At 41.9% G+C, this 17,204-nt stretch overlaps 1 protein-coding gene across 3 annotated transcripts in view; it reads right to left on the reverse strand.

The window, feature by feature from the left end:
- The window catches only part of BRWD1 (bromodomain and WD repeat domain containing 1), a 78,502-nt gene extending 66,871 nt beyond the window's left edge, over positions 1–11,631 (reverse strand). For 2 of the 3 annotated variants that reach the window (XM_084843747.1, XM_084843746.1), the window contains exons 1-11: positions 11,276–11,631; positions 11,003–11,061; positions 10,817–10,846; positions 10,544–10,603; positions 8,109–8,259; positions 6,225–6,323; positions 5,421–5,581; positions 4,016–4,237; positions 2,347–2,447; positions 1,940–2,010; positions 700–800 (exon numbers count right to left, since the gene is read on the reverse strand). In XM_084843747.1, coding sequence (XP_084699873.1) covers positions 700–800; positions 1,940–2,010; positions 2,347–2,447; positions 4,016–4,237; positions 5,421–5,581; positions 6,225–6,323; positions 8,109–8,259; positions 10,544–10,603; positions 10,817–10,846; positions 11,003–11,061; positions 11,276–11,534 — 1,314 coding nt within the window. In that variant the 5' untranslated portion in view covers positions 11,535–11,631. Of the gene's footprint in view, positions 1–699; positions 801–1,939; positions 2,011–2,346; positions 2,448–4,015; positions 4,238–5,420; positions 5,582–6,224; positions 6,324–8,108; positions 8,260–10,543; positions 10,604–10,816; positions 10,847–11,002; positions 11,062–11,275 lie in introns of those variants that run through there. The other variant, XM_084843748.1, reaches the window with a different exon arrangement.
- Positions 11,632–17,204: the final 5,573 nt, after the last annotated feature.

The following is a 17,204-nucleotide window of genomic DNA, read 5'->3' on the forward strand; positions in this document are numbered from 1 at the left end:
TTGCAGAAGAACTATACTAGAAATAATTAATAGAAGCAGCCTAAAGGGATCTTTGCATTTCAATTTTTTAAAGAAATATTAAAATTAAAAGTGCAGTAATTTGATATGTAAAATGTACTCACTTTGCTAGTTTCAACTAGCAAAAAGTCCTCTCAAATATGGTTCAAATAGTCAGTAGTATGTAGATATCACTAAGACTACACTCTTATGCCAAAGAAAAGAAAAGAAGGCACCAGGGGAAGAAAAACTTATCACTATACAAAAGAGCATTATTACCCAGTGCATTTTCAGCACAATAATTCTTCCTGTGAGAGGCGACTCTAATTCAGCTACTTCAAAGAGAAACTAAAGTTTTCTTCCAACTCAACATGGTGTAGAAGACAGCTTTGGTCTCCCTTTGGGGGAAAAATGAATCTATCACCCTGGATGAAGAGTGGCTATACTGAAAATTCAATGGGCAACAAATAAGGTGTGCCTCCCTGCCTACTTTGAAGCAAGTTTCACCGACAATTTACTATCAAGTACATGTTTAAGGATCAAGGTTATCACATTAGCCTTTACAGTTTGTTCCACCCCATATTATGCCAACTGCTGTAAACATTGGATTTTAAAACAGTAGTAAAGTTTTGATCCATGTTAAAATTTGAACCTATAATCCTATTTTAAACAGACTGCTTCTAAATTTATTAGATTACTTACAGCATGACTCTCAAGCTCTGCAATTTTTTCAGGTGTTTCAGAACCAAAATAATACATTCTGATAACATGGTCAGTACTGCCAGTTGCTAAGAACATCCCACCTGAAAATTTAGACAATACAGTTTAGAATGTTGACAGATAGCAATATGGATTGGATCCAAACTTAAGTTAGTTGTATTTAAGCCCCATTGATTTCAATGGGCACTTAATCAAATAATGACTAACTTGTCCCATTGCTTTCAATGAGACCCAAATTCAATAAATTAAATTTGGACCTAATCAAGTATTTCTAGAACAAAAATATGAACATAATTCTTACAATTTTGGTGTTCTATTTATAAGTAGATTGTTTTTAAATTTGTCTTCTTAGAGATACAGAACAAAGTCATTGATATTGACTTAACAGAAAAAGCATTCTGCATCAATTATATGACCCTTTTAATGAACAAAGTGCATTACAATATTAGATATGTTCATATCTACAATCTCTCTAGAGCAGGGTGGAAAACCTGTAGGCCAAAACAACTGGAGGGCCACAACTCCCATCAGCTCTACCCAGAATAGAGAATGTTGAGGGATGATGAGAATTGTTTGGGCCTACAACTGTGCTAGACACTCTACAGACATCCAGTAATGGTAGCTTCTACCTCAAAGTATCTGCACATATTTTCTATTTACCTGTAATGTGTTGTCTGAATTGAGCCAACACATTTCCCTGAACGTCATACCAAGATTTTGAAATTGAGAGCATGCTGCAGGCTCACACACTCCCCCCTCACACATACAGATTCCACTCCCTGGTTTGTCATAACTATAGTTTGTTGTTACATCCAAATCTGAGCTAACCATGGTTTGCAGATCAACTATGTGCTAGGTCAGATATGGATGTAATATGAAACCATGGAAGGAAAATCTATGCACAAGGAAGAAACACGAAAGCCACAGCACATTCACAACCTCCAAAACATGGGCTGAGGAACAGAAAAATGACACCTGAATTGAACACCATGTTAGATCTAAATAATCCAGCATAGATTCTTTGTGCAAAAGTCCCCAAAGCTGGATATCTATAAAGCAACTAGCACAAACTTAAAATAATTAGACCAAGTCAAAAGGCTATTTACAAATCCCCAAAGCTCTTCAAGCAAGACTAAGAAGGAAGCATGAAAAGAGTATTGTTTCATCAGAAGACAGAAATCTTAGGGGTTCAACAACTGAAAGATGAACTCCATCTACTTACCAACACTAAAGGAAGAACAAAGCATTTGAACTCCAGGTCTAGGCTTTTCTGTGAATTTCAGTGGCCGGTTACTTTAGAAACAATGAGAGTGGTTTGAATATATAAACAATACAATACAGTCCATGAAGATATTCTTATAAAAATAAAATTCCTTCTAATATAGTAATGAATTTCTATGTTAAAAAGCTGCAGTTTCATCTTCCTTTTGCTGCATTCTGCAATAATAAAGTTCTCAATACACGATTACAAACTGTTCTGAGGCTTGCACTTTGCAACACAGAAAACAATGTAAAATTAAACATGACAAACCAAAAATGCTTTTTGACATGAGAATAAAATGATAGTATATATTTTACATAGAATAAAAAGTATGTGTGGGGGGGCAGGGGGGAGAGATGGTTACGTACTTGAATTTCATAGAAATGGTATCCCATTGCCAGAAGCAAACTGTTCCATCTACACCTGTGGAAGCCATGTATCGCATGGAGTCTTTGACCAATGGGCTAAACTATAAGAAAACAATGTGCCTTTTAAAGAATTCGGATGACAAAATAACTGAATTTCATTCACTGTCTAAACATTTGTTTAATTTTTAACCAATTTTATTTTATATCCTCCTCCCATAAAAATATTTAAAAGTAAAATAAAACTTTCTATATTTGATCAGCTTTCAGGATTCAGCCACTGAGCATTAAATTGTGAAAACTCACTTTATGCAAACATGCTATAAAATGAGAGCCAGTCACACTTTTACCTTATGTATTTTTATTTGGCATTAATACACACACACCAAGGAATAATTTATGTACAACTTATCCTATACTACGAGATTGATATAGTATACTCTTATACAATGATTAAATAAAACTGAGCAAGCTATTAGAACATAATACAAAAATAAAGCCATGATAAATAGGTTGTTTGTACTAGTGGAGCCAGAAAATACTGTACTCTGGGAACCATTATATATTGTTATTACATAACAAGCGGAACCAAGTGTGCTGTTGCCACTGTATACACCAGCCTTCTCCAACTTGGTGCCATCCAGATGTTTTAGACTTCAGCTTCCATCAACCCCAAGCAGCATGGCCCATGATCAGGAATGCTGGGAGTTGTAGTCAAAAACAGCTGGACGGCACTAGATTGGGGAAGAGTAGTATATGTACATAGCTGGGAGTTGTAGCTAAGTCAGGTACATGGGCTATATAGCTGGAAAAATACACATACTGCTGCACTTTCAAATTCAGAGTTTGAAGTTGCTTCACTTGTCCAATAATTGCAATGTGTTTTCCTGTCCTTGTCTCTTCTATAAGCAGACTAATCCTTACTCAAGCAGACTCATTACTAGATTCTACAAAAGTAATGCATCTGCACCAGACAAGACATTTCTACTCAGATTTCACAAATTGGTATTTGCCTTTATGTTTACAAATATCACTATTTAGATTTGAGGCATAGACAAAACACAGATTATTCTCAAGAATTAGACAATGGAGGAAAAGGCTTTGGGAAACTTCCGTTTCCAAGTAAACATAAAATTAAATAAATAAGGGCGCAATCCTATGGCCGCTAGTCAGCGGCTAGAAGGCCATAGGATAGGTCGGTTCCCAGAGAACCAACCCCCACCCCCTCCCACACCGCCTCGTAGGCAGCGCGGATCGGCCACGCATTCCACGCTCGTAAGAGCAGCATGGAGAGTTGAAAATGGGGCGTTCCCGGGGGCAGGCGGGGGAAGTCGGAAATCCAGTACGACACATCCTATGTGTTGTCTGGCCACCGCTTCTGATGCTCCAAGGTCCCACAGCTACACAGCTGAAATCGGCTGTCTAGCCATGAAAGCAGGGCTGGGGGAATGAGGAGATCCATTCTTCACCACCCCTCCCGCCCTACACTGGATAGGCAGTCACCTCTGGGGTCGGAGGCGACCATCAATCTTGATAGGATTGCTCCCTCCATGAATAAAATTAATCGCCCAAGACGTAGTTCAAGAAGCCATTGAAAAAAAATTACAACATGCATTAGCAAGCATATCTAGTAGACATTTAAACATCAACAGCCAGCTAGTTAAGGACTTACTTGCAAAGATGTAATCGATCCTGTGTGCCCTTGTAGAACAGCAATTGGAGCACATGTTCTTAGGCACCAAACCCTGATAATTTTATCACAACTGCCAGCAGCAATCATTGTGTTTTCATAGTTTACAGCCATATCAGAGATCTCGGCTGAATGGCCTCTCAGTGTAGCAAGTAACCGGCCATTGTGTGTGGACCAAATCTTTACCAAGCAGTCATCTGACCCCTGCATAAAAAAGACATATCTAATGCATAAACAATTCTAAAATGAAGTTGAGAAGATAACAATCAGCAATATTGCTGTTGATTTATCATAATTGTGAATCTGTCTAGCTGAAACAAAGGAACAGAGCAAAAGAGAGCAAACACACACAACACAATGTTTGGTATAGCGCAGCTTTTCTATTAGTTTATAATTCATGAAGTTTGCCATGCTGCTATACTGGATAAGCAGACTAGTATATTGCTGTGTGACAGAAGCACTAAAATTGGCATTACGTTCCTGATAATTCCCACATTTTAATAAGCTGTTATACTAAACACAATTCTTCTTTAGTCCTACTTTTGTTTGCATTAAGCCTTCTTAGATAGTTGAACTAAAAAGGAAAGGCCACTTTCGATGTGAACAGAAATATTTCCCCACAAAAGCAAAATATTCTCATTAGGTATGCTCACACACAGAATTCTAATCCATTTTACAGGCATAAAACCAAAACCAAAATTACTAATTTCCCAAAGTACTGACATCAAAATGAACGCCATTTGTTGCACACCAAAAGGAAATAGCCGAAACAAGTGAACAACTCTCAAAGAAAGTAGTTCTTTTCCCAAGACAAATACATATTTAATAGAGACAAATGGTTCTGTTCTAGAAAAGGTTTGGCAGACCTAGATTTTGAAGCAAAATGCCTGTTTAAATTGTTTATTTGTTTATTTATTAAATTTATTAATCGCCCATCTGGCTGGTCACCCAGCCACTCTGGCCGATGTACAGAATATATAATAAAACAGTTTAAAACAATAACATTCCACAGTAAAAACACAATTTTTCTAAAAATACCCTAACCCACTCCAAATGCCTGCCTGAACAACCAAATTCTGCTTCCCATCCCAGAAGCCATTTCTTTTCAGATACTAGATCCTCTCAGTTCTAGTGGCAAACATATCATAACCTTGTAAGTCTTCCAGACCTGTATCAAAACTTGTCAGATTTTATTAAGTCACTGAAACGTTCTGATATGGTACTACCACAGGCAGAACCACAAATTCACTACAAAATTCACTTGGAGCAGATCTGGACATTCTGAATTTCCAAGGCTTAATATCTGGCATCATACTGGACTGCTACAGTTCACTTTTCCCTGTATCTGACAAAACTCTAGAACACACAACTTTAATAGTAAACTCACAGTGAATATCCTGTGTCCCGTTCTATCAAAGGCCACACAATAAACTGCAGAGAGATGACCCAGAATTCGTCTATGCATCTTTATATGCTGATACATGTTTCCTGGGAATGAAGAACTGGATCTTGTACATCCGGTCAATTGTTTTGCATAATTTACTTCCACTAGAACAAAAATACAAGTTAAGAACATGCAGTAAGTTTTTTTTTAAAAATAGTAATCAAACTGATTGGTCATGGATTTAAGATCAGATTTTATGGATTTACTAGTCAGTGGTTTAGGGAGCAATCCTAAACTCTCTAGTCACTTTCTAGAGGGCCACAGGATTTTTCAGTTTCTGGGATCCAAGGTTGGAGCCAGGGCTCTGAATGCAGTTTCCAGAAACTTGAGTTCCCTGCCCCCTTGTAGCCAGCGCTGTTCTTTCTGCACTGGCTACATCTCCATGTTCGGAAACGGAGCACAGAGATGGGGAAAAGAGGGAGATCCGAAGGGTGGGGAGGATACCACAGAAGCAGCATTATGCAGCTTCCTATGTTCCACACGGCCTCCTTCCCTCCCCATCCCTGAAGCCGTCTAGCCAAAAATGCAGGGCACCTACAGCAGAGGTAAGGATCATCTCCGTGCTACAGCTGCCCTGCACTGGATACTTGGCAGCCTCCAACTTCGGAGGGTGCCAACTATCTCAATAGGACTGCATCCTTAATTACCCTTGCTGTAGCAGGGCAAGACAGACAGTACCAAACAAGGAAACGAGAAGTGGAAAAACAATGAGAACATAGTATGTGAATAAACCAAAAATAAACTTACCAAGATTTGGTAGCATAACACAATTAACAGGCATTTCAGGGGGTCTTCCTCTGTGAAGGGCAGCAATGACTGAGCCCTTCCAAACTGTATTTCTGCAATCTATGAAGTAAGTATGTTGTACAGAAAGTTAGTTCTAATGGTTTGTAGGTACATTCCTGTGTGTGTAAAAATACTGTAGGTGTTGCATGGGTATGTTAACTCAATCAGGATAAAAAATTGGATCCTCTCTCTCTCTCTCTCTCTCACACTCACACACACACACACACACACACAGAGTTTGAATTTTAAATTAGTTTTAAATATTACAAGTTACTCATTTTAAAAACACCCTGGTTTATAATCTCTTAAAACTCAAATCAATGGTCCTCTATTAAAAAAAAACCTATTGAGTTAAAAGCTGTTGGACTCGTGCGATTGTTTTTTTTGAGGTCAAGCATTATAGTTATGGCACAATATGTCATATATTGTCATCAAGGGTTTTATATTGGGACTGGTAGGTCTTCCAAGCACAGGGATCCAGTCAGTAACTCTTAAGAGGTCTCCTGCTTATCACTAAAAAGATCATACACTGTACCCACCTGGGTGATCTTGTATACTCCTATTTTTATGATCTTTAACTGTCATAGCTCTGCTTGGTTCTCAAATTATGAATATTTACTCTCTATCAACATAGACATTTCTTCTTCATCTTCTGAAAATGAACAGCTCTGCCTAGTAACTATCAGCCCTGTGCTTCTGGGACCTTCTATGCCCTACGTTGTCTCTAAAGAGACTGTGTGCAATAAGCTGAAATGAGACATTATGGATTAACTACTTTATGTTTCCAAGAAAGAAAAGAGATTGGGGCAAGGCAGGAACTATGCAATATGGGGGAGAAACAAGTGAAATAGAAAGCAGGAACATTGGAAAGAAAACCCTATTAGATAGTGCAAATATTCAATTTAGTTGTAAATTAACATGTTTTAGTGAATAGAGCAATTAGTATGCATATTTTTTTAGTTCCTAAACTACAAATTAGAAATTTGATTTAAAATGGGGGGGGGGGGAGGAGAGTTTCCATTAGCAAATATAAATCATGGCTTTCAATAAATCCAGCCTGACTCAAAACTAGCTTATTTTGCTACAAATGGGGAAATGGACAAACTTTGGACAAAAGAGGTCCATGACACATCCTGTTCCTGGGTTGATACATACATAATGCTAGTTAAGGGGCTGGAAACAGGCCACAAGGCTATATGCTCCCTTCACCAGCCCTTTCCATCATGAATGGCTTCAATGCTAGAAAAGAAGACACCCCAGAAGTTAAGGTTAACCATGGTTAATGCTGCTGGACACCTAACTAAACCACAGTTAAGGGCAACAAGAATTTCTGTGTGGAAGATGTGCATACATAAATATGGAATTTGTTCCCAATCCCCTAACCATGGTTAAGAGACAGTTAGCCTCAGTTCTTAGAGGTACTCAGTAATAATCCAGAAGAGGACAGCTTCATGCCATTGACTTCTCAGCTAAATATATATAAATCTCTACCTGAGATTTCTTTCACACTGTAAAGAACTACTGCTGCACTTATGGTGAAGCACTGGGGGAGGGGGGAAAGAGCTCTTGGTGGTGGCACATAATGGATGTAGAACATGTGAACGCGCATATGAGGTTTTCTTTAGAAGCTCCAGAATAAACATTCCATACCAGTATACTGAAAAGTAGTGTGTCTATGGAACGAAAAAATGGGTTCAAAGCTGGATGTGTGTTGGCAGCAAATATTAAACAGATAAAAAGTTAATATATGTGGGCAGCTGAAGTATATACTTCTACATATGCAAAGCTCATAGAATGTTTCAGTAGAATTTAACACACTATGCCATGTAAAAAGTCTGAATATACCTTTTGCTGTGCGCAGTAAGGACTGCTTCCCTGCACCTAGTAATGAGTTCACTCTCGGAATGCTGGGTGGAATCTCCTTATCCAGTATAGGTCCAATCCTCTTGCAAATCTGTAGCAAGTGATCTGGAGCCACATGTTTGTTTGATAAGACCTTATACACAAATAGGATTAAAACTGAAATTAAAATTACCTAATAAATAAATGATAGTATTTACATAACGTAAATATCTTAGAAACCACTTATTAATTACATGAGCTCTCATTCTTAGATCAAGAATCTAGTATGCTCTACAGAGCATTTTTTTACCTCTTTAAAGGAGCACCACCATTTTGCTCCAAGACAGATACTGGCCTGTAAGAAACCATTTAACCTCATCTCATTATTATTTAAACTGTTTCACAAAATCCTGAAAAGTTCCTTAAACTAGTTTTCCTGTAGTTAGATAAAATAGTAACTCATCCAGTTCATTATTCAGTCACTAGTGCTCTGCTACCTGGAAAATTCAGAATATAGCACCAGTGATGCATTATCAGAATATATCAGAATACAGAAGCTACAGCAGTTGCAGTAGCAAGAACCACTGTTTTGCACAATCATGGCTACCCAGGATCAGGCTACCATATGGCAATCATACAAGGAGCACTTGCTCCAACCCAAGGCTCTCTGTACACTCAAGGTCATCCTCTGAGGCCCCTCTCTGTGTGTTCTCACCAAGTGGAAAGGTACTTCTTAGTTGTGGTGCCCTGCTTACACAATACTCTCTCAGTGCTTACTTTGATGCCCTTTTGTCCAAAGACCCTTTTTATTTTCCTAAGCTTTTAATTTGACAAAAAAAATTATGTTTCTCTGTTTATTTAAAGCATTTTCATCATTCTCTTCAGCTGAAAAGGCCCCCAGTGAATCTTCCAAGTCAGTTAAAAGCAAGACACTTCAGGCTTACAATCTATAAAAACATGACACAAAAAGAAGGAACTGAGCGGAGTGGAGGGAAAAACAAGCATACTCAGGCACCAGTTCTTAAAGTTACATCCCACTATTTTATTTGTTGTTGTTGTTTTGATCATTATTTTATTGTTACTATTTTGTTTTAACCTTCTCTCAAAAGTTGTTTAAATTGAAGTGCAGGGTTTAACTGAAAACAAAGAGCAAGCAAACAAAAAGAAGCAGATGCACTAGTCCTTTGCATTAGGTTCTGTGCTCTTCACTGTTTTTTCAAGCAGGAGTCACTGTAGCTCCAGATACCACCACTGAGACCATTGTGGGGCCTTTCCCAGGCCATGTGGGGCCTCACCACCACCCCAGTCAACAGCAATACTGTGCACTGGACTTAGCTGGAGACCTTCTGGGGACTCTTATATCCATCCCTCTACATTCACACTGGGGAATGCTGGGAGTTGTACGACTTGTTTCTGTCTAAACATGCATAGGATTGTGCCCCAAGGCTATAATCGTAAACCCATTTACTTGGAAGTACACCCCACTGTATTCACCAGGAGTTACTTCTGAGTAGACACAAAAAACTGCACTGTGACTGAAAGGTAAGCCTTTCATAATCAATGGCACTTTAAAAAATGCATTCAGTACTGGAATGTACAATAATCTATAAAACTATGTAATCTTTAACAATCTTTAACATTTGGAGGGATAAGGGTGAGAGACATTCAAGTACAAAGCAGATGCAATGCTCTAACACTGCAGTGAAACACACCTGGCACTCCTCTCTTCCCCAGAAGCCTCAAAGTCCACACAGAAAGATCAGGCATGATTGTTAAACATCTCCTCACAACAAAGCATCTATAAATATATGCTGAATCTTCAGAACAGTTGCCAAGAACCTACTCTAAGTTAGTCAATGTAAGCTTAAAACACTAAACAACTCAAGCCTCTAGTAAAAGCAAACCCTTTATCTTTAGAATTAACATATATTTTGGGGTAACCAACAAGAAAACACTGTCAAACTAAAGTTGCTAAGGGTGCAATCCTATGCCTGTTTAGAAGGAAAAGAAGTCCTACGATTGCCAGTATATCCCAGCCAGCATGGCTTGCTGGAGGGATGCTGAGAGATGTAGGACTTTTTTTCTGTCTAAACCTGCATAGGATTGCGCCCTTAGCAACTGTTCTGCAGAAACTAAAAAATAAAGCCTCTCTTTCAGACTATGTCATTTTAAAAGGCATGGAAGTAAAAACAGGCACTGGTGACTCCCACACCCCGCCTTCTCTGTGTGATGACAACATCCTCTGTTTGCAGAATCCCGTTTATAGCTTCTGTTGACTAATGCAGTAATAAACATCTTCCACCAAACAGCACAACCCTTAGCAGAGAACAAATAAAGTGAATAAGATTGTGATTGTCTTCACAAATGAACGTTTATGGTTTTCTAAACAAACCAAATCTTGGTTTTTTTGTGTGTTTTAAAAAGAGAAGTAGTCTCACCAAGTCTTCATAACTTCTGCAATGCTCTTTTCCTTCCCAATCCAACCTTTTAGGAAGTAACTAAAGTCGAAAGAAATAAAGAAAAAAGAAAAAGAGAGAGATGGAGAAGAAAGGAACACAAGAAAAAGCTATTACAAATACTTGCACAGATCGTGAAGAATTTCTGTCTTTAAGACACATATTAAGAATAAAACCAGGAAAGATGGAGTAAAATTGAGCGGCACACGAAGAGGGAATTAAATTTTAAAAACGAGTAGGAAGAGTCAAACAGACCTGGTGCTGTTCCAGTTCCTGCACCAGCACCTGTAGTGGACGGAAGAAGCAGATATTTGGACTGAGGCGGGGCGGGGGGGGGGTTAAAAATAAAAAGCGCAACCGCCGCCCGAAGTCAGGGGGGCGCTATGAAGCCCTTCACTACGAAGGAGGGGGGAGTTAGGGTGCTGATTCGGGAGGACTCACCTCTGCCGCTCTCCTGCAAGGCCCAGTGGTCAAGAACCGAGCTATGAGGAAGTATAATTCTACAAGAGAGGGGGGGGGGAGAGAGAGAGAGATGAATCTGCAGCTGGGCTATGTCGGGGGATGGTGGGAGGGGGCGAGGGATCCCCTTAGGTGACTGTAATTCATAATCAGGATCACCAGTAAGATGGCGGCCGAGGAGCGGGGAGCCCCGAGCGCTCGTCTCGCTGGCTCCCCGGTCCCCTCCTCAACAGCGGCGCTCACTCTTTCTGTTACCTGACTCAATGAGCGGCAGAGAAACGCTGCCGGCGCCTAAGGTGGAACTGGAGGCCGGCGAGAACTCGGCCATATCCGCAGCGGCCACCGTTGCCAGACCAAGATTAGGACGCAGGGCTCTGCCTGGCGCGGCGGCGGCGGCGGCAGCCCAGGCCTGGCTCGACATAATCCTGCCGGCGCTTCCCCTCCCCCTCCGCTCCGTGTCTATATGAGGAGGGAGCGGGGGAGAGAGAGAGAGACAGGTCCTGCGGACGGGCATGCGCGCGCCGCCCTAGCCCCTGCGCTCCGGATGCCTCCCTTTCAGCGCCGCTGCCATTAGCGCCGACAGGCCTCACACGGCTCTGACGTCTGCCGTAGTGCCGAGCAAAGGCGGGGAAGGGCTTGCGGTAGTCGGGCAGGAGAAAGAGAAAATAGTTCCTCTACGGCAAATGAACGGGTTGAGCGAGAAATAATTCTAAGAAAATATATGTAATCCCACCCACGGCCCATCCGCTGTTTTGCATCTGTTTACATCCTGAAGTGTAGCGAGCTTGCTTTCACAAGGGGGGCGGCGAGGCGCTGTGAGGGAAGGCTCGTGAGAGCCGAGCGCGGAAGGAGACGCGGCCATTTCGTGTTTCGTCGCTGCTGAAGAAGCCGCTTTGGGGAAGACGAGGCGAGCGGGGATTAAAGCGAGCCTCTTATTCTATTGTGGCTGATGGGCGTGAGGGAGGCAGCGCGTATTTACTCGGAAGTAAGTCCCATTATGCTCCATGGGGCTCGCTTGCAGGGAAGTGTGCATAGGGGTGCGCTGGTAAACATGTTCACACACATCTTCCAAAAGGTGCGAATTAAGTCGGGTTTGCTCTTTCCATACGTATGTTCCATACGTGACAGTTCCCTTTCCTCCTCGCTTTCAGTAGGCAGGTTGAGGCGGAAGTAAGTCGCCTTGTGTTCGGTAGCGGGGTTTACTCCCAGGTAAGCGTGCGTAGGGTTGCAGCCTTCAGTATGCGAGGAGCATATGTGAACGGGTTTTCGAGAAGTATGAAGGAGAGACTGCTGTCTTTTTTCAAAAGAAAAATGTTAAGTGCAGCCAGATGGCATAAATCCCTTCATGTAAGATTATTTATAGGGAACAGGGAGTGGGTGAAACGAGGATCCATGAAATCAAAAAGGAATCCTCATGATTTCATACGATTTTTAAAGTGGAACCCCCCCCCCCAAACCACCATCATATCACAGAGTATATCTGCCCCCACGGGCTGAACCAGAAGAACCATGGATCCGCCATGCGTGGGCGCAGTGACGACACAAAAAAACGGATTTGAGGCAGGGATCCTCTTGATTTCATATGATTTTTACAGGATACCCCCCAAACAGCATTATATCACAGGCCACATTTGCCTCTGTGGACTGAACCAGAAAAAGCATGGATCCACAGCTCATGAGTGCAGCCATGGTGGAAAAGCAGGGATCTGAGGCAAGGATCCTCTTAATTTTAACAAGAAGGATACTGTCAAACCTCCTATCACAGACCGCATCTGCTTCCACTGACTGAACCACGAAAATAGGGTCTGCCACTTGGCACTGCCACGGCACAAAAAGGTGGATTAGAGACAGGGATCCTCATGATTTTTACAGGGAAAATCCTCAAACCAGAATTAAATCAAAGACCACATTTTCCTCCACAGACTGGACCATGTAAATTACAGATCCACCGCTCATGGTCACAGCCACAGCGGAAAAACATGAATTGAGGGCAGGGATACTCTTGATTTCATATGATTTTCACAGAGTAAATCATAGAATAGTAGGGTTGGAAGGGGCCTACAAGGCCATCAAGTCCAACCCCTCAAACCACAATCAAATCACTGAACACATCTGCCTCCATGGACTCACCCAGAAAAATCAGGTATCTGCCATTCATGAGCTCAACCATGGTGCAAAAACACGGATCCAAGGCAGAGATCCTCATGATTTTTAGAAGAAAAATACCCGCAAACACCATCATATCAGAGAACACATCAGTCTCCACTGACTGAACAGAAAAACCATTGTAGCAGCCCACAGAAGGAGACTCGACAGGAGCAGCAAAAGTGGAAGACAAGTATTCTTTCCAAGCCTCCTATTGTACCGCTGAGATGCCTGATGATGGAAGTCCAGAAGTTAAATAGGACCTGTAAAGGTATTGTAAAACTGCATAGGCAATGTCATCTACCACCATTACACACTGTCAGGAAGATGCACTTCCTACCCCCCAAACCCTGCCCAAGGCAAGTATAGCTGAGATCTCACACATGCCCAGACTGCAGCAGTACAGAGAGAACTGTTATTATATATGTGGTTTATATTCCTCAGTTTCTATCTACACAGGTAATGATCTTCAAAAAAAGGTATGTGCCTCTGAGGAGAGAATGAATCTCTAGGAATGAAATGTTATAGGCCTGCAGGCAAGGCATTGCATTACCTTTTTGACTTCATTTTGTGTTGGTTGTGTGCTGCAATGCAATTTTCACCCAAGAAAAGTAAAGACAGTTTCTTTGTGTGGAAATACTTTACTATTTTTTTTTATTATTGTTGACTTCAAAAAAAGTTTGTGAAACTCAAACAGAGTGCTGGGAACACATAAGAGTTAATGTTTCCCTAATGTTGTGTGTATGTACTCTTCCACAAACATCAACAACAATATGACACATAATGTGATGGGTTGGCACGAGCGGACTCTGCATATTGGTATGGGAGTTATGCAAAGTAGTGATATGGAAGAATATTAGTAGATGGGTGACATGAAGCCTAGTCCAGGACAGAACTGGTTGCACAGGAGAGGAACCCACTATGCCCCAGCCAGACACACAAAATGATCATAGAATCATAGAATATTAGGGTTGGAAGGGGCCTACAAGGCCATCGAGTCCAACCCCCTGCTCATTGCAGGAATCCAAGTCAGAGTATCCCTGACAAATGGCTGTCCAGCCTCGTCTTGAAGGCCTCCAGTGTGGGAGAGCCGACCACCTCCCCAGGTAATTGGTTCCATTGTCGTATTGCTCTTACAGTCAGGAAGTTTTTCCTGATGTTCAGCCGATATATTGACTTGATATATCCTGTCAAGCAGACTGGTACCCCCTGTAAATGTGCATAAACAGACCACACACACATTCATTTTTTCCTATACAGAGCATGGGCATGCAAATCATTGTTACTGCTCTTCAGAATTTTGAATAATGACATAACATTGACACTGTCCTCTTCATCACACAGACAGAATTCCTCTGACATTTGGTGCGGGAGGGATGTCCTGGTTTGGAATCCATTTCCTGTCAGACTGTATAAAGGCAAGGGTTGATACATGTGTGGGGGTTAGTCTACTAGTAAGCTTGGTTGAAATGTTTCCAGTGGTGGAAAAACGCCTTTTGGAAGACACACTGGAGGGTGGACAGGATAGATGCCAAATGACAACTTTGGTCATAGACAGCCACACTTTGTATCCCAATAATGGAGAGGATCACTCTGGTCTAGTCTGGATCACAGGGATACTGTTCCAGATGTAAACCTCCAGTTCCTGCTTGGCCACATGTGGCCCATAATAGGTTTCTGTCCTGTCACTGTATCTTTCTGCACTGTTTCCTTCTACTGTAATGCCTAGTTGCACTGCCAACAAGGAGTACAAGAACCTCCCCGCCAATGTTCCTGTCTGTGGCACTGTAGAGACCTCGCTATTGCTATTGGTAAAATTGCTGCTGCAGATATTCTTCAGGGCAATTAATAGTACTGTCATTCCACTATCCATCATCATCTGGCGCATCCTTCTTGTAGCACTATGATTATTTTAGTTACATAGTCTTGCAGACTGAGGAAGTGACTGTCCTTTTTTTGCAGCAGTTTCTTTCCTTGTGCTATCCCTGAACCTTGGTTGAAGGAATGAAGCAGCAATGTATTTTATATCCTTTCTCATCAAAAAGATGTGTTGGTAGCAATCTCCTGTAGAATAAATTTAGAAAGGCCAACTGCTGGGTTAGGTACTTCAGTATGTTCACTGCAGTTAGAAAGTTCTGTACAGCATCTTCTCAGTGCTCCCTCAGTAATCTTTAGCATGGGTAGAACTTGCCCAAGTGTTGCATTCTCTGTGCTATGTAGGGTTGTACATTCATCAAGGACCTTTGATATGTCAACCAGGTCTTGCATCACCACCCGCTGGTCTAGCTTGACATAGAATTTTAGCAGGGCTGTGTATGGACTCCTCGCTTCGCTTCGGATGCTGCTTTGGAACTTCCAAAGCAGCCCTGCTTCACTTCAGACCAATTTGGACCCCATCAGTTTTGACTCAAATCCAAAGCGAGATTCAGACATCCGAATCGCTCATTTGGGGTGTTTTCCCATTGACCTGCATTGGAAAACACAAACTGCCAGAACTTTTTCAGTTTTCATGATACATACATGAAATTTGGGGACCTCTAAGTCCCCCTGCAGGGGTGTCCACATGCTGAATTTCAGGCAATTTGGCCCAGTAGTGCTAGGCGCAGGTGAAATTTTATTTTTTTCAAGGAAATCTCTCAAAGCAAAAAGCTAAAACTTTTCACTGCTTTCACAGAAGTGCATGAAAGATGGGGAATGCACAGCTCCCCTGGAGGGCATCCCACCTCAGACAGTTTGGCCCCCTAGTTTTTGTGCAAGGTGCAGGTAAAATGTGCTGTTCTCAGAAACTCAAACCAGAGTTCATAAAGGGATAATCACGTTAGGTGCTGAAGTGGCGAGGAGGCTACTATCCCTAAATTCTGCTGTAGGTTTCTTTGAAGTGCAAATACCCCATTTCCCCTGGTACTACTTTCCTATTCACAGTCAATAACTTCAGGGTCTCTTTGGTTGAATTGCCTGGTAAAACACTGGCTGGTAGGCAAGAAGCAAACAAAGACAGCAACCCTGCCAGGTGGGCACGTTGACTTGAACAAAGAGCAATTACAGTTGTCTGCTGGACTGACAGAGGCAGGAAGCAACACAACAAACTTGCCAGGAGGGCACAGCAGCACCTCACCCACCTCTGCCCTTGCCAAGCCCCAAAGATGCCTCATATTGGGCTTGCTTACTTTGCAACACACGCTGTAATATTATATTATTTAAATAATAGCTGTTAATGTGTGTAGTCCTTTGCTGATTGTTTTTGGAAATGTGGACTGTGTGTACTCCTTTGACACACACTGTTTGCTTGTTTACAGAGCACAAGCACACATACACACACGAGCAAAAGAAGAGCAATCACTAAACTATAATCAAAGTGTGTGTGTGGGGGGGGACTAACGATAATCCTAACTTGAAGAGAAAGGGATTTTTAATTATTTTTTTAGGGAAAAGAGATAAAATGGGAAGGGAAGATGTACAGGAATTGAGAAGGGGAGGTGGAGGGGAGCCAAGAACAAGGAAAAGAAAGCTCTATATATCTTTATTAAAAAAAAATCTAGACAGAATCAAAGTAAGGGCAAACTAATGGCTGAGAGGGAATTGAAAAGGTGCGTGTGTGGGGGGGGGGAAGATAAGCAAGTACAGTGAAATGTTCTGGATTTTTAAACGAACAAACAAATTACAGAAGGGCGGGGAGGGGAGAGGCTAACATAGCTGTCATAGCACATGCTTCCTTCTCAGCTTCATTCTGCCAAAGGAGAGTGGGAAGGGTTAATCTCCTTCCTGCTCTCCTTCGGCAGGATGCCAGGTGCACCGGTGCTGCACCTTCCTCTGCCATGCCTGGCAGAGATTGGTGCAGTTGCTCTCGGTTGGCCACAGCAGGGGCAGGATAGGGCTGGAACCGAGAGAGAAATGCCATGGAGCTTCCCTCTTGGCTCCCCTCCCATCCTGCTGCTGCCGCCACCATCACCATTGTTGCACACAATGGCAGCTCACAAGGGTAGTGGGAGGCTGCTCAATTATCAGGTGGTTCACGCACCCCAATGGATCGTCTTGTGCA

The sequence above is a fragment of the Heloderma suspectum genome, chromosome 3 (genome assembly GCF_057233095.1).
Source record: "Heloderma suspectum isolate Gila_16-S chromosome 3, 16-S_ref, whole genome shotgun sequence".
Lineage (NCBI taxonomy): Eukaryota > Metazoa > Chordata > Lepidosauria > Squamata > Helodermatidae > Heloderma > Heloderma suspectum.